The sequence below is a fragment of the Nyctereutes procyonoides genome, unplaced genomic scaffold (assembly GCF_905146905.1).
Source record: "Nyctereutes procyonoides isolate TBG_1078 unplaced genomic scaffold, NYPRO_anot_genome, whole genome shotgun sequence".
NCBI classification, from domain to species: Eukaryota; Metazoa; Chordata; class Mammalia; order Carnivora; family Canidae; genus Nyctereutes; species Nyctereutes procyonoides.
Window position 1 is genome coordinate 458531 of NW_026575112.1, and position 18308 is coordinate 476838.

The 18308-nt window shown below is 34.5% G+C and overlaps 2 protein-coding genes across 2 annotated transcripts; one reads left to right on the forward strand and one right to left on the reverse strand.

Moving 5' to 3' along the window:
- The first annotated feature begins 5910 nt into the window (after nucleotides 1-5910).
- LOC129514905 (olfactory receptor 5T2-like) lies at nucleotides 5911-6897 on the forward strand. The gene has a single exon (XM_055333593.1). The coding sequence runs from the start codon at nucleotides 5959-5961 to the stop codon at nucleotides 6895-6897; it is 939 nt and encodes a 312-aa protein (XP_055189568.1). The 5' UTR covers nucleotides 5911-5958.
- A 3176-nt stretch (nucleotides 6898-10073) lies between these two features.
- LOC129514906 (olfactory receptor 8H1-like) lies at nucleotides 10074-16377 on the reverse strand. Its single transcript, XM_055333594.1, has 3 exons — nucleotides 15469-16377; nucleotides 10166-10186; nucleotides 10074-10079 (listed from the first exon to the last, which is right to left on the reverse strand). Exons 1-3 carry the CDS (start codon nucleotides 16375-16377, stop codon nucleotides 10074-10076), a joined length of 936 nt encoding a protein of 311 aa, XP_055189569.1.
- Between the last annotated feature and the right edge of the window lie 1931 nt (nucleotides 16378-18308).

Genomic DNA, 18308 nt, shown 5'->3' on the forward strand with positions numbered 1-18308 from the left:
GTTGGTCAGGGTCTTATTGTTGTGGGAAACTTAAACACTCCTCTGTAAGTTTGTTCCTGGCTATGTACTTAAATAAATTATTCAAAAATTTGTTTAAAATACATAGATGCCTAAGCTCAGTACCTAGGGAGCCTAAATTAATAGATAGGGAATGTTGGTTATGGAATTTGAATAAGAAGAAGAAAGAAAGAAAGAAAGAAAGAAAGAAAGAAAGAAAGAAAGAAAGAAAGAAAGAAAGAAAGCTGTTACGATAGTTACCCTAGTAGTAAATAAAAGATTAATTAAATAGATAGCAATTGCAAATGATCTATATATTCAATGCATCCCTAGTTCAAACTAAAAAAGCATTTTTGCAGAAATTAAGAAGGGATTTCCACAATTATACAATACAGAATATTTCTAGCACCCATACATGATTGTTGTTACATTGTTGTGTGTGACTATTAAAATTCATGTAGCTGACACATATAGTTGGTAGATTTTCTGTACTTATATTAAAATGTAATAACTGACTTTTTAAAAAAACTAATAATTACATAATTTAGTCTTTGCTTCATACTATGGTTATCTTTGCAGGGGAGATAGTGACTGAAAAATAGAACACGGGAGGCTCCTTGGGTTCAGGCCATGTTCTACTTCCTGTGCTTGTTTACATGGGTATGTTCAACTTAAAAACTCATCAAGCTGGGACTCCTGGGAGGCTCGGTTGGCCTGGTGTTCAACTCTTGATTTCGTCTCAGGTCATGATCTCAGTGTCCTGAGTTTGAGCCCAGCATTGGCTCCGTGCTGGACATGGGGTCTGGTTAAGGTTCTCTCTCCCTCTTTCTCTCCCCCCTCAAAAAATCCATCAAGCTGTATACTTAAGATGTGTGTACTTTTCTCCGTGTACATTTTCTTCAATAAAATTTTAAAAGAAACAAAATATTTTGTTGTAACTTTTCTAATAAATACTGTAAAGTCTTATTACTTATTATGCTATTAGTGCCAATTCTTGTATTAAATTACTCTTTATTACTGAATTTTTGTTTTATTTCCACTTTCTGGTCTATTATTTTGAATTCCTTGTATCATATTTCACATATATCACATCTTTCTGATGTCTTGCCATCTCATTTCTGACACATTTGATTTTCTTGTTAGTCATTTTTTTAAATTTTTGTTTTATATTATTTTAAGATGTATTTTATATAGTTCATTTGATTTCTTTTCTTATTAAATACTTTATTTACTCATTCATGATAGAGAGAGAGAGAGAGGCAGAGACCCAGGCTGGAGAAGAAGCAGGCTCCATGCAAGGAGCCCTACGTGGGACTCGATTCCAGGTCTCCAGGATCATACCCTGGGCCAAAGGCAGACGCTAAACTGCTGAGCCACCCAGGGATCCCCTCATTTGATTTCTTATAACCTTATTCCATGCTCTGATTTTGATGATTTTTGATCATTATTTTATCCTTTTGCAATTTTAATATAACTATATGGAGTTCAGTAGTTACCCTTTTATTCCTTCAGTGTGTCAATACGATGGGTGTTTTGACTGTCAGAAGGAGGCACATGTGAAGTTGGAGACAGATCAAGGTAGCTTTTCCAGTTTTGTGTTCAAAAAATCACTCTCAGGTTTTTATGATAGTCTTGAAATATTATTGTACAACTCCTCTATGTCCCAGAGTTCTAAGCTTTAAAGAGTACCTTCTACCTGCTCTTTCTTTATTTCCTTTTTTTTAATGCAAAGGGCTTATTTTTATTTTATTTTATTTTAATTTTTAATTTTTTTATTGGAGTTCAGTTTGCAAACATACAGCATAACACCCAGTGCTCATCCCATCAAGTGCCCCCCTCAGTGCCTGTCACCCAGCCCCCCCACCCCCACCCCCACCCCCGCCCACCTCCCTTTCCACCACCCCTTTGTCTTTTCCCAGAGTTAGGAGTCTCTCATGTTCTGTCTCCCTTTCTAATATTTCCCACTCATTTTTTCTCCTTTCCCCTTTATTCCCTTTCACTATTTTTTATTCCCCAAATGAATGAGACCATATAATGTTTGTCCTTCTCCAATTGACTTATTTCACTCAGCATAATACCCTCCAATTCCATCCACATCGAAGCAAATGGTGGGTATTTGTCGTTTCTAATGGCTGAGTGATATTCCATTGTATACATAGACCACATCTTCTTTATCCATTCATCTTACGATGGACACCTAGGCTCCCTCCACAGTTTGGCTATTGTGGACATTGCTGCTAGAAACATCGGGGTGCCTACCTGCTGTTTCTTGAGTCTAAGCAGATATTGCCTTCTAAAGAATACACTTTAGACTTGTGTATTGCTTTAACAGTCTTTTTTGGGTCCTACACCTTCCAGAAGTCTCTCCTTTGTTGAAACTTTCATTCCTAGTGTATTTACCTACCCAACTGACATGCTTCTCAGCATTTTCTTCTTCTCAGTGAAGCCCTGTCCTTTTCAAAGGGAGTATGTGCTACGTACTTCTGAGATCTTTTTCAGTGTCTCATAGTTCCTTCATGACACTGATTAAGCCTGGATAAGAGCAGAGACTACCCCCCCCCAAAAAGAAAAATAAAAATTCTACTGGGCCTCCCAGTAGACCTAGGTCAACAAATGTTAAATGTCTCAATTTTGATCCTAGGTGTGTGTGTGTGTGTGTGTGTGTGTGTGTGTGTGAATTGCATATGAGTACATCAGTTTATCAACCAATCGATAATTTTATTTAATCTGAGTAAACATTAGATTCACAAAACATTAGATTAGTAAACATTTAGGATTCACAAAATTACATGATTTAGCAAGTCCCACAGAACTTTAAACTTTTAATGTCTCCCCCACATTTCTATGGGATTTTTTGAACTTTTTTTATTACCTTGAATAAATAATCTTCCAATAAGTTCAAAATGCATACTTTTAAATGTTTGTTAAAAGCACATACTTTATAATTTGAACAGAGTAAGAATGTAACATGTTTAATTGACTCTAAAAAATTGCTTATATTGCCAAAATGAGGAAATTGGTTCTCAGATAAGTTCGTTTTCATTTGAGTAAATCCTTGTGTTGTTATTTTGAACCAAGGATAATTAGGGCATATTCCTGTTGCGGCATCCCCTGTGGGGTTTCTAAACAGCTGAGTAAGTTCATATAAACAATCTAAATGAACCATATTTATAATGTACCTAGATTTGCCTTTGCTGTTCTGTAGGTAAGAGAAATTTTCAGATAATATGTGGAATACTTAGGATGTGAAACTTAAAACAACCAGGTCAAATATGCTTTGAAATCCTCAATATTAAAGTCTTTACTTGTTGTCTATTGTATAGGTGAACAGAATGCATTCTTCACAAACTAGATTTAGGCACGATCTAAGAATTGGAAAACACCACTTCCTGGAATGAAACAAAGGTAATGGAAAATAATGAATTTCTGTTGTAAAAGTAATAAGAAGGCTCCAAGCAGATGTGTGTGCTCATGTTTATCATGTCAGAAAACAGACTAGTTCAAAATAATATAAGATAAAATTTATCAATAGAGGGCCAGAAAACACTTGACTTATTCAATTCTCTGGGGGCTTATATTTTGATACAATAAGGAAAATAATAATTCTTTTAAGTTTATTTTGCTAGTCATGTAATGTAGATGCCGCTTCAGATTACTCTTTATTTCATAATGTTTCTCTAGTCTTAGCAACTTAAAAAATATTCAAATACATAAAAAGTCAGGTTTTGTTTTATTTCAGTGGGGAGCTAGGAAGGGAAATCAACTGCAGAATGAAGCCAAGGTATAATAAGCAGCAATGAAAAAGGGTGAAAAGTGCGTGGTCTCTGAGGGAGAGCTGGAATTGAATATTGGCTCTGACACTTGGTATCTGTGAGAGTAGCTACAAGGTGAGAAAAAGCAATGTGTGCAAAAGTCCATCCTACAAGTTAATAAGTGTTATTTCTCTGTTTTCTACTCCTTTGCAAGTTTAGGGCTTCAGCATTAAGCCCAAAATATTTGGAGTTTCTGTATTCTAAGAAAGTTACATTTTTGGAAAAGATTATACATTAACTATAAAAAGTTGATCAGATGTTATTAAAGTCTAAAGACTTTGTCATTTAAATTTATTGCTTTTTGAAAGGGTTGTATCACTCTAGTGCATACTTGAAATTAATAAAACACTGGATATTAACTATACTATAATTACAATTAAAAACTTAAAAAAAAAGAGGAGTAAGCTTTGGAGAGAAAGCCTGGTATCACATCTGTTTTTTCATAATGGAGCTGGGTGAGGAACACATACTTTCAGATTGCAGATCTATATAATTTTCCTTGTACCAAATATATCATTGACCTGATGCCAAGAATTGTATTGGATTTCAGTGTCTTCACTTCAGTTGTATTAAAACATGGATTTCATTATATTTATCAAGGTCTATTTTTTATTTCTTTCATTTCTGTTTTTACCTCATCCACATAAACTATTTTCTTGATCTCCCTTTGGGTAATATTCAAATCATCTCTCCCTATTGCATCTTTTTCCTTTTTTAAAAAATAAGAAAAAGATGTTGGATGCCTGAGTCAGTCGGTTAAGTATCCAATTCTTGGGATCAGCTCAGTTCATGATCTCATGGTCATGAAACTGAGCCCTGCGTCAGGCTCTATGCTCAGCATGGAGTCTATTTGAGATTATCTCTCTCTCTCCCTCTCCCTCTGCTCCTCCCATTTATGCTCTCTCTCAAATAGATAGATAAATCTTTAAGAAAAAAATGTATTTGGGGTTTTACAATCAATTTATTCAGTTTTTTAATGAAATGTTATATTTAAATGCACTTTATTTTGTTAGAGAAGCTCAAAAATATTCAGTTAATTAGAATAAATGGTTTGAGTGCTTTGGTTTGTTTTGTTGTAACTTCTATTTCCAACACACAGGATTCAGCCTCCATTCTGCTTTTTCTGATGTCTCATATGAGTATTTATTTCCTCTGCCTTTAATCTTTCCAACAATCTATGAAAATGTTTTCTCCTGATTTAACAATTCTAAGCGATCCTGACTTTATCACTCCCAGAAAGTATTGGGATGCACTCTCTTCTCTATCACTCTCTCTAGTCCAAATGGCTCTTTCTCTTACTGATGGGATCCATGTCATGTATTGAAACTAGGACTTGACTTACATTATGAATTTAAATAATTAACACAATATCATTTTCAATAGATTATATGCTCTCAAGACTGACTCAAAAACACATTAACTGAGGTATATATTGTCACGTAATTTTATATCCATTCATGGTCCATATTCTTGAAAACAGTCTTGGTTAGTTCTATTCAAAATAACAATAGAGTCAGAAAAGTTTTAGAGATAAACTCATAAAATATTACAATCTAGTAGGCTGTTAATCTGTCAAACCAATCTAATTTAGCACATTCTATATTTTATTTTAAAGATTTTATTTTATTATCATTTTTCCTTCAATATTTGTTCCAATGTTTTGAGATGAATATTAATGTCATAATTCTGAGGGTGAGTAGATTGTAGCACATCATTTTACACAATTTATGAAAGGTTTAGAATTCTGGTGTGAATTCCAGCGTTGCATTCATCGATATTCTATCTTGTGGTTGCATGTTACAAGAAAAACATATTTAGCTGTTCAATTTGTGTTTAATGTGGTTTAATAGTAAAATAACTAATAGAATTCAGTGGTAAAGTGATCATTTGACCTCACAGTTTTAGAAATGACATAAGTTGAACCAATGAGTAAAAACTCATAGTTTCTATTTAATTCTACAGTGAATGGCATTAACCTTTGACCCATCATCTTGTCTTCTGATCAGCTACTCGGAAATTATGCATTGCCATGAAATACATATGAGGACAGAATTCACTTTCCCTGAGTTACACAACTGCTCACTTTTATCATATTAATATGAGTTACAATTTTGTGAATATCTTCAAGCTTCTTCCATGAGATAGCAACATGAAGAATGCTACAGAAGTCACCATATTTGTACTGAAGGGCTTCACAGATAAGCGTGAGCTGCAAACAGCCTTGTTCTTCCTGTTTCTAGCAACCTACCTCTTTACTATGATGGGAAATTTGGTTTTAGTTTTGTTGGTCATTGTAGATTCCCGGCTCCACAACCCCATGTACTATTTTCTGAGTGTGTTATCATCTGTGGATGCCTGCTTTTCCTCCGTAATTACCCCAAATATGTTAGTAGATTTTATGTTAAAGAATAAAGTCATTTCATTCCTTGGATGTGCAACACAGATGTTTCTCGCTGTTACTTTTGGAACCACAGAATGCTTTCTCTTGGCTGCCATGGCTTATGACCGCTATGTAGCAATCTACAACCCTCTCCTGTATTCCATGGGCATGTCACCCAGGGTCTATGTGCCACTCATCATTGCTTCCTATGTTGGTGGCATTTTGCATGCTTCTGTACACACAGTGGCCACGTTCAGCCTATCCTTCTGTGCATCCAATGAAATTAGACATGTCTTTTGTGACATCCCTCCACTACTTGCCATTTCGTGTTCTGACACCCACACAAACCAGCTGCTGCTCTTCTACTTCGTGGGCTCTATTGAGATAGTCACTATCCTCATTGTTCTGATCTCCTATGGTTTCATTCTCTTGGCCATTCTGAACATCCATTCTGCTGAGGGGAGGCGGAAAGTCTTTTCTACATGTGGTTCTCACCTAACTGGAGTGTCAATTTATCATGGAACCATCCTCTTCATGTATGTGAGACCAAGTTCCAGCTATGCTTCAGACCATGACATGATAGTGTCAATGTTTTATAGCATTGTGATTCCCATGTTGAATCCCATCATCTACAGTTTAAGGAACAAAGATGTAAAAGAGGCAATGAAAAGAATGTTTCAGAAAAAATGGTTTATTAATTCATACTAAACATTAAATTGAAACAAATTAAGAATGTCACATTTTCTCCAGCTGGAAATGTTATGATAAAAATATGTTTTTCAATTTATTGATCTCTTTCAAATCTTCTTGGACTTTAAAAATAAAGATCATAAACAAAGGCTATATATGCTCTGAATGAGCATCTAGTACATAGTGCTGTTTCTCCTACAGCCAAGATTCACCGATTGAGGAATCAAAAGCTTGCAATGGGAGTGGTACCACTCATTATTACACCTAGGGACACACACACACATTTTTTTTTTTTTTTACAAAATTTTGCTTGTACCTATAGCTTTACAGCTTCAGGAACAAAGATTATAAGAGACAATGAAAAATAACGTAAAGATATATATTAGTTCATAAATAAAGGACCTTTTTAGCATTGAGTAAAACTGAAAAGTACATTGGATGGTTGTCCCTGATTTGAAGCACATTGATACACAGAATGAAAGAATACACTGATTTTTTTTTTCACTTTGCCAACTGCATTATCTGGCTTCCAGACTATAATCTATAAAGTTATCTATAATTTATGTGGTATTGAAAATCTTCTTTAAGATATTGGCAGAAGTAAGAAAGAAAGAGGAATACATTTAAAATGATTTTCACTAGATTTGATATTTTTTCCTCTTATCAAAACACATAGAATTGTCAGGTTTTGAGCACAGATGATTAATAAGATGAAGACAAAAAGGGAAAAGAGAGAGGAAGGGAGAGAGAGAAAGAGAAGGGAAGAGGGAGAAACAAGAAAGGAAGGAAGAAATGAGATCAGTTTAATCCATTATATCTATGCTGATTCTGAGATTACATTACATTTTTGAGATGTGGAACTAGAATCCCAATAAATATTGCACTGATACATGTAGCATTATCTAGAAAGGAGATATTTGAAAGCACAGCACTTAAATCACTGGGTGTGATTTAAGACAATGTATGAACAGGTAAAGGGATTAAAAGCACACTTATCTTGACGAGCACTGAGTAATATATGGGATTCTGGAATCACTGTATTGTACACTGAAATTAATATAACATTGTATGTTAACTATCTGTAATTAAAATGCTAAATAAATAAATCAATAAATGTATAAAATTTCCACTTTCACTCAGGATGTAGAAAGCTACAAATAATGTTTTAAAACATTCAAATACTCTATAGATTGTAACTTTTCATGACTCTGTCAAAGAGCAGAGGTTGCAAACATCCAAGTAATCTGAATTACAAGAGAAGACAAGTTCCTTCAAGAGGAGATGAGACACATGGACTGTTTCATATTTAGCAAAGGGAAGGAGAAAATTGTGACTACCATGCATGAAGGTAGGAAGAAATTAGCTAAATTAAATACAAGTATATATATATATATACTTGTATATTATATGCATTAAATACATATATGTTATATATATGTTATATATAAATACATATATATGTAATATATATTTATATATATTATTTTTAAAGGTTTTATTTATTCATGATAGACATAGAGAGAGAGAGAGGCAAAGACACAGGCAGAGGGAGAAGCAGGCTCCATGCAGGGAGCCCGACATGAGACTCGATCTTGGGACTCCAGGATCTGCCCTGGGCCAAAAGCAGGCGCTAAACTGCTGAGCCACCCAGGGATTCCCCTATATTTATATATATTAAAGCCAGGTTTGGGCTATTAGAAAAAACAGAGAAGCCTGAAAGAGGCTTCATTTAAGTCTTCTCTGCCATCTTCAGCCAAGGATAGTAAGAATAATTCATATAAATAGTAATAAAAGCAGCTTTTCAGAAACAGGTGTTTCTGGGGGTCTTGACTAAACATTTTAATTACTAGGTTAAAAGATGTAGTTGTCAGGGTGCCTGGGTAGTTCAGTAAATTATGTGTCTGACTCTTGATTTCAGCTCAGGTCATGATCTCAGGGTTATGAGATTGAGCCCCATGTCCAGCTCCATGCTCAGCACAGAGTCTGTTTGAGATTCTCTCTCCTTCTCCCTCTGTGCACCACCCCCCCACACACATGCTCATTCCTTCTCTCTTTCTAAAACCAATCTATCTATCATTATCTATAATCTATCATCTATCAATCTATCTATCATCTATCTATCTATCTATCATGTATCTTAAAATTAAAAGATCTAGTGAAGACAGTAAACTATACTATGTGAGTATATATTTCATCAGATAGATGGAAACCATTAAGAAATGTCCAATGAAGCACCGGAAATTAACACAAACCCACACACTCTCAGTATCAAAGACAAACAATTCCTTCAAGAGGATCATCAGTAGATCAAAAAAGATGAGGAAAAAAATCAGAAAACGATGGTAAACAATAAAAATGAAGAAAACAGAATAAAACTTATAGAAAAATGAAAAGATTAACAGTTGTGTTATAATATCAAACAGTCTAATATAAAGAACATAAATAAGAAGGGGATGAATCAGAAGAAATATTTGAAAATATAATGGCCAAGACTTCTCTAAAATTAAGGAAACATCAAGCCACAAGCCTGAGAAGATCAGCAGAAACTAGGAAAGAAATACAAAAAGGAAACCAATCAATCAACAAAATACATTTACACTCATTTGTATCACTGATTAATAATAAAGATAAATAGGAAATTATAAAAGCATTCAGAGGAAATTGCATGTCACATACAAAAGAAAAAGTAAAAGGAGTATAGCAGATGCCATTAGAAATGATTCACACCAGACATAAAGAAGATACGTGTCTAAAGTAGGGAAAGATAGTCACTGTCCATCCAGAATTTAATATCCATAAAAATGTTTGAAATATCTAATAAAAATAAAAACAAAAATGACTTTTGAAAGGAATAAATATATACACACTGAAACAATTTATATCCAGCGAACTTGTGCTTCAACAATTATCCAGGCAAAAGAAGTATAACAGAAGAAAATATATGTATACCCAAAGAAATGAATAACACCAAAAATATTTAAAAAGATAAATATGACAAATACCCAATATTTAATTATAATTCCTTCAAAGAGTAAATGGCCAAAGTAAAACTTTGCTGGTGGCTTACTGGTGGCTTATTGGTTTAAGCCATGCATAAAAGTATAATTTATGACAAAAATAGAAAGAAAAAGAGAGAAGAATATTATTCTAGGTCAACTGCATTATATTAAATATGGATATTATAATTCCCATGGTCACCACTGAAAAGAGACGAGATACACATTACATATATCAGAAATGAAAGAAGGAATGTCACTTGGTCCCCACAATAATAATACAATATTACAAGCAACTCTTTGTGAATAATCTTGAAAATTAAATGAAATGTACAATGGCTTAAAGATGTTCACATCAGAGAAAGAGGGTGACCTGAATAGTTCTATATCTACTAAATAAATTTAATTACTCCTTAAAACTCTGTATGAACAAAAATCAAGGAATTGTTTTCCCATTATGAAAACCTCCCCTTCCTCTCAGACTGCAATGTGCAGAATGCTGGATGAACCCTCTTCAACGATGCTAAAGAGAACCAGATCTGGGAGACAGCAATGCAACAACATAGAAGAAATCTAGGTCCTGGGATAAGCTTGTAAAAAAGAGCCATCCACAACCCCTAGCCAGCTAAACTCTGCAACATTACAGCCAAGGGTAGTTGTTTCCTCTTTCCTGAAACACCCTGTTTCTGAATCCTTTTGTTATACCACCATACCCTATGCCTTGACTACTACAGGTTCTCTCTCCAGAACATACCATCATCAGATAAATTGTTTTTTCTTTTCCAGAATCACTCCTTCTGCAAGGAGGACTGTGCTGTTATGGTTGAGAAAATTTAGCTAGTATTGTCAAAATTGCATTGTCTTCCACCAGCAACACGCATCTTTTAACCCCTGGTATTTATTTAATGCTTTCTTTACTATGATAATGAATTCTCTGTTTGCACTTCTGATAGTAGTATTCTTAGCTCAGAGTGATGTTGAAGACCTTGGTTGTATTCTAGACTGTCTGAGTTCCAATGTGAGCTTTTCTTTAACACAGAGTGGCCATGGACTAGTTACTTAATCTTTTTGTGCCCCAAGTTTATTATCTGCAAAATTCTGCCTTCAGATACATTTATTAAGGCAGTTTCCTAGGTGGTGGGGGTACAGCATTGAGCAAAGTAAGTAAAAATCCTGGCTTAAGATATAGGGGCAGTGAGGGAGGAATAGAAGAAACAATAGGCAGGAGATAAATATATAAAATGTTAGTTGGGGGCACCTGGGTGGCTCAGTTGGTTAAGTGTCTGACTCTTGATATTAGCTCAGGTCTTAATCTCAGGGTCGTGAGCTCAAGTACCACACTGAGATCTACTCCAGGCTGGGCATGGAGCCTACATAAAAAGATTTTGTGTATATATGTGTATATATATATATATTATTTACACAAAATATATAAATATTATATATATAATAAATCAAACATGTATATTTATCAGATGGAGATAAACTGTTATAAAAGCAAATTAAGCAAGAAAGAGGGTGAGAAGCAGGTACAATTTTAAATCAGATGGCAAGGAATATTCTTATTAAGAAAAGAATACGATTGTGCAGTTGCATATGAAAAGGAAGTTTCAGGGTGAAGAGGAGTAAAGGGGAAATTCCAGGCAGTATTGAGGCTAATGTGCACAGGGAGAGTTAGGAGGGCATGTTATTTTTTTTTTTTTAAGATTTTAAAGATTTATATATTTATTTTAGAGAGAGAGCAAGCATGAGTGGCAGGGGGCGGGGGCAGAGGGAAAGGGGGAGAGAAACAGAAGCACAGTCCTCACTGAGTGCAGAGCCCAATATCCTGAGATCGTGACCTGAGCTGAAATTAAGAAGCAGTTGCTTAATGAACTGAGAGCCCCAGGAGCCCCAGGAGGACATGTTATTGAAACAAAGTAAGCATGAATGGACAGAATGACAAGGAATGAATTATTAGGTATAAGGAGTGGAGAGAAGATAATTTTGGATTGGGGGGCTCCTGAAAATATTTTGGTTTTTATTCTTAGTGGGATGAGAAGTATGGTCAGATTTGTGAAAGTGGTATGATCCAATGTACTGTTCACCACTCTGGCTATTACATTGAAATTAGATTCAGGAAGGCTAAGATCAAACAGAGCAACAAGCAAGGGCTCACAGGTATAGTTCCTGACTACGGTCCCTCCGGCCAGTGTGGTGACAGAAAATGTGCTGAGAGACTGGATATATTCTGTATTTAGAGTCCACGTGGTATGCTGTTGGAATGCAGGTGACACAATGAGACAATTTTGGAATTGTTCTTAAGTCTTTGCCTGAAGGAATAGAAAGATTGCTTTCCATTGTGTGAGATTAACATTTGGATATTGCTAAGTTCCTACCTGAAAGTTATCTTGTGAAGATAAATTATGTTAATATATGTATATATATATGTATATATATGCCTCTGATTATTGTCTGGCACACTATAAGTGCTCAACGAAATATGTTATTACCATATCTATCATTTATTTAAAAGCAGACACAGCTCTTCATATTTTTGTCATGATTTATTCCACTTTTTAAAATTTTTTTTATTTATTCTACTCTTATTTTCTTTATCATATTTGTATTAAATAGCATTCTTGCATGGCAAGAAGAATATGTCTTAAATTATGTCTGATCACATCTTACATAAAATACAATACGCAATAATTATAACAAGGAATTTTACAGGGCAAACACAATAGTCTAAATCTTTTATGTTGTGCATAGATTATATTACATGCATGTAATAACACACATGCTTTATAAATTATAAGGAAGATATGGTAGTCTTACTTTAATTACAATATAATCTAATTTAATTAGCATTTGTTCAACTTAAGTGCTGTCTACAAAATCACAGAATCTCTTGGCCATCTTTGCCAACTCAACCGACAGGATATACTTTCTTTTTTTTTTTTTTTCAGGATATACTTTCTAATCATAGAAGTTGACATCAATAGAAACAAGGTGAAAGGATAGTTTATAAAAAAGACCAGAAAAATGAAAAGTCCTATAAATACGTTAAGACACATAGTGCATAGGCAAGATGAAAGATCAGCCAAAAAATGCCTATTATTAAGCAATAAATATTTATTATATGCTTATTACTAATTGTAAACAAAAACATATAACAATAGCAATGAACAGATTAGACCACATGGATTTAAAAGCAAAAATAAGCCAATAATTTTAAGTGGGATTGATATATGAGATAGGAAATTTTAAAATAATTAAATGGAGGAAAATAATGCACATTTAAAAAATTTGAATGAGCTTACTGACATTTTTTAATTAGTGAAAAAATTTTAAACTTTTTACTTCTAAAAGAGAATTTGCACTTTTGCAAATTTTCCCTTTATTTTAAACATTTAAAAAATATTTAGGAAAAATAATCAACTATAGTTACATTTCAAAAATAAAAACTATATAATATTATTGCCTGCAATGAAAACTATATAGTTATGAAAAGTTTAAACAAAAAAATCAAATACTCAGAAAATGGAAAAATACATCCTTAACCTCTATGTAGTAGAGAAAATTAAAACTGTAATTCGGATTATGTAAAGAAAAAATGAAAAATAAAGGAAATGTCAGTGGTATGACTACAGTTTACGGGTTGCCACAAATTCTGAATTCATTTATTTCTTGGCTTTACAATGGTATCTGTTTAAAAAAATTAAAAGAAATGAATCAAATGCTTCATTCAATATTTATTTTTAGTGACATAGCAAACCTATAAAAATTAGGAGAAGGCAATAATTAAAAAAAAACAGAATTTCAGCAAAGTAGCATTTTACTGAAGATTATTAACATGTCACAGAAATCTACATTTAGATTTTTAAGTTGATGCATTTACATTTCAGATCCAAAGCCTTGCAAGATGAGAGTCTTGATTTTTTTCCCAAATACTCAGAACACATTCACCTCAGATTTCAGTGACAAAGGCATTATCAAAGGAGAAACTTATAACTATACAGAAAGCTGTAGAAAAGCACATAGAAAATGACAGAAATTATGCTTATATAATTACTATGTACACATGTGAATGTAACTATAGATCCAGAGGAATATGCATAAAGCTGTTGATGACGGCTAAGCCATTTCTATTCCCTTCTTCTTTTCTGTGGTTTCCATGGTTAACATGTTCTCCAATGTTAATAGACATCGTTTTAAATTTTTAAAAAAAAGTGAAATATTGAGTTTTTCCTTAGTTGTTTGTCAATCAGTCAAAAGTAACTTATAAAACACAATCTCTTTTTTAAGAGATTTGTTTATTTATTTATTTAGAATCGGGGAGACAGGCAGAAGAAGGAGAAAGGAAATTTAAAGTAGGAGCACCTTGGTGGCTCAGTGGTTGAGTTTCTGCCTCTGGCTCAGGTCATGATCCTGGGGTCCTGGGATCGAGTCCCACATTGGGCTCCCAGCTTCTCCCTTTGCCTATGTCTCTGCCTCTCTCTCTGTGTTTCTCATGAATAAATAAATAAAATCTTAAAACAGATTCCCTGCTGAGCACAGAGCCCAATTCGAGGTTCAATCCCATGACAGTGAGATCACGAACTGAGTCGAAATCAAGAGTTGTATGCTTAACCAACAAGCCACCCAGCCACCTTACAAGTAAATATTCTCTAAGAAAATGCAACTGGGCATTAAAAATATTGCAGGAAAGTAAGCCTTCTAAAGGATAATGGCCAACACTTATTAGGACTGCCTTGAACGCTTTACATCCATTATCTGATTTAATCTTTATAATTAACTCTATTGCACTGGAATTATTATTTATCTTGTTCAGTTGAGGAAACAGGCCAATCCATTAAGGGTTATACACCTAAAAGGGTAGCAGATTTAGAATATAAATCCTGGAATATTAGATTCTAAAGCAAGTTGTCATAACCAACCTGCTATATTCTTCTCCATATGTTAAAAAAAAAAAAAAAAAAAAACTTCTGAAACTGCAATCATTGTGTCTAAAATAAAGCTCTTTTCCATGATAAAATTCTCTGAATTTGGAATTATTCATAGGAATTTGTATGGTATCATTCAGAAGATGATAAGTATATTGTCTCATTTTGCATATCAGTTGCTCTTTAAAACCCATATAATTACTTTTTTAAGGTTTATTTATTTGAGAAGGGGAGAGTCAGAGGAAGAACAAGGGTATAGAATTTTCTATAATTTTCAGACTCCTCGCTGAGTGCAGAGGCCAGTGTGGGGCTGGATCACAGGACCCATGACCTGAGATCATGACCTGAGCTGAAACCAAGAGAATGAACGCTTAACCCACTGAGCTACCCAGACACTCCCAAATACACATATTTAGGTCATAGACTTAAAACATATTTTATGGCTTTCTATTATAACTTGAAAATTCTATAGACTTCCTGGAAATGTCTGAGATCATATTTGGTCAAGTAAAGAATGGTTTGATGGAAATACAAAAAAAAAAAATTAAAGGAGTCAATTGGTTTGGAGACACACAAAGGGAATAGACTGTAGGGGAGGCGAAAGCAATGAGCTGAAAAGTTTACATCACCTATTTCAATTGCCCAGAGCCTTTTCCCTTCTGCATGACTCTAATGAGAGCATTTTTCACTTCTTTGTTCCTAAGACTATAAATAAGTGGATTCAGCATGGGGATCACAATAGTATAAAAAACAGAAGCCACTTGATCCTTTCCCAGGGAGTAAGACTTACTTGGCTTTAAATAAGTAAAAATCATAGTGCCATAAAAGATGGTGACTCCCAGGAGATGAGAGGCACAAGTAGAGAAGGCTTTTTGCTTTCCTGAAGTGGAAGTAATTTTCAGGATAGTAGACAGAATGGACACATAAGACACAGATATTGTGATAAGAGACACCATTAGAGTGGAGCCAGCAACAATAAATATCATGATTTCGATGTCATGTGTGTCAGTGCAAGACAGGGCTAAAACTGGGGGTGTGTCACAGAAGAAGTGATGGATTACATTGGAGTCACAGAAATTCAATCTGCTCATGCGAAGCACAGTGACAAAGGAGTCCACAAAGCCAATCAAATAGGACCCAAAGACGAGGGAACAGCAGAATCTTGTGGACATAACCAATGGGTAATGCAGAGGATTACAGATAGCAACATAGCGATCATAGGCCATTGAGGAGAGAAGGAAACATTCAGTGGCCCCCAAGAAGACAAAAAAATACATCTGGATGAGGCAGCCCCTGTATGAAATATGCTTGGTAGAAGTCAGTAAGTTCTCTAAGGTTTTAGGTGTGATGACAGTTGAGTAACTGAGGTCAAGGAATGACAGGTGACTAAGGAAAAAATACATGGGGGTGTGTAGCTGGAGATCCAGGCGGATTATCAGTATCATCCCTGCATTGCCCAGCACAGTAACCAGGTATATTAAGAGAAACAGCATGAAGAGGATCGACTGGATCTCTTCAGAATCTGTCAATCCCAGAAGGATGAAATCATGCACCGGTGTGTTATTCTTTCTCTCCATAGTATTTAATTTCTGTCAACTGTGAAGAAATCAAATTTGATACTTAGCAGGAATGACTTCACAAAGGTTTGTGTTTATGTGGACCACATGACATTTAATTAGTTTAGTGTTTCTAAAAATTGAAGATAATGAGTGGTTTGTAGACCATGACTGAAAAAAAAATTAATTTGATTGCCAAATATAAAAATAGGCATAATTTGGCATTTGAAAACAATATAATTAAAGTTAATATATTGAATAATTAAAATGAGACTGACTATTCTAAATGCTTCTTAATGCATTTAGTCCACATGAGACTATTGTACCATAGGTGCCACTAATAGCCATATTTTTTAATACAAGAAAAAGGGCACAATTTAAGTAACTTATCCAGAGTCAAAGCTATTCATTGTTGGTTCTGTGATTCTATCAAGATAGATGGACTCCAGAGAACATGCGCATAATACTATATTCCTGTTTCTAATTGATTTAGGAAAACCCCACAAAAAGACATATAACAAATGATGATATAAAAAAAAAATTCAATGCCTTATCCAGTGTCCTTTTCTCTATATTATTTAATACAAATGACAAATTTTAAATTTAGGGGCCTTAGAAGATATATTAAAATTATGACTACATATTAGTTTTAATTTCCAAAAGATATGATGTTCTTCTAACCTGATCATTCAAGATTAAATTTCTAAAATATGTTCATTACTGGGCAGCCCTGGTGGCTCAGTGGTTTAGTGCCTGCCTTCAGCTCAGTGCCTGATCCTGGAGACCCCGGACCAAGTCCCACGTCAGGCTCCCTGCATGGAGCCTGCTTCTCCTTCTGCTTCTCCTTCTGCTTGTGTATCTGCCTCTCTTTTTCTCTCTGTGCCTCTCATTAATAAATAAATGAAATTCTAAAAAAAATAAAAAAATAAAATATGTTCATTACTCATAGACCCTGATTTTATTAACTCTACATTTCTGATTTCACAAATCCTGGCATTATTTGGGGTAAAGTCTAAATAGTATGTATATCCATACCTTTCTGATAATGTCAGAATTATCAGAGAATAATGATGTGAGGGAAAAAAGGCAGAGGAAAAATTATTAAATTTTCTTGCTATATAATAGCCCCAGTTGACAAGTCCTTGAAACAGGCAGAGTGACATTCCTCTAGAAACTCAACTGCCTGGATTTTGACACTTTGCTAAGGTCAAAAGCCAATGGTAGCCCAATCCCCAGGATCCTGTAAGTCTACTTTAACATACAAAAATTCCTTTGGAAACTTCTTTTATCTCTACTCTCCATGATACATGTTGGCAGCATATGACCCAACAATATACATCTGAAGGGTCTCATGAGTAAGGTTTTATTAGAAGTAATAAATGACCTTTTCCTAACAGTAGCTGCCCCCTCAAGGTCCTGGAAACCTTACTTCCAAATTCCTAAGAGTCTTATGCTACCCCTACCCCCTTCCTTACTTGAAAGTATTTCATGGACCACTCTTTATGACCCTGTCACAGCTCTTTCCACCCATAGATCCTGTCCCTGTGCTTTAATAAAATCACCTTTTTGCACCCGACATCTCAAGAATTCTTTCTTGACCTTTGTCTCCGTACCTCACCAGCATTCCAAAACTACATCATTTGGTGAACACGAAGGGACCCCTCACTCTAGAGACCTTTCTTTCTGTTCTCACCTTCATTTAATAAACCATCACCACACCCTTTTGTGTCTATGAGATTCAGTCTTCAACTCTGAGAGACAAGAACCCTGCAACTGCAACAATAATACTTACTGTGAACGAGTTGGGTGAAAAAAAAAAAAAAAAAACCTTCTTCCAATATTATCTGCCTAGAAGTTTTTCAATGTCAAGTTCTGCTTACAAATCAATAAAAACCATTTGAGTTGAAAATTTCTGTAATATAATATTTGTTTTCTTTGAGATAAGTTCTTTT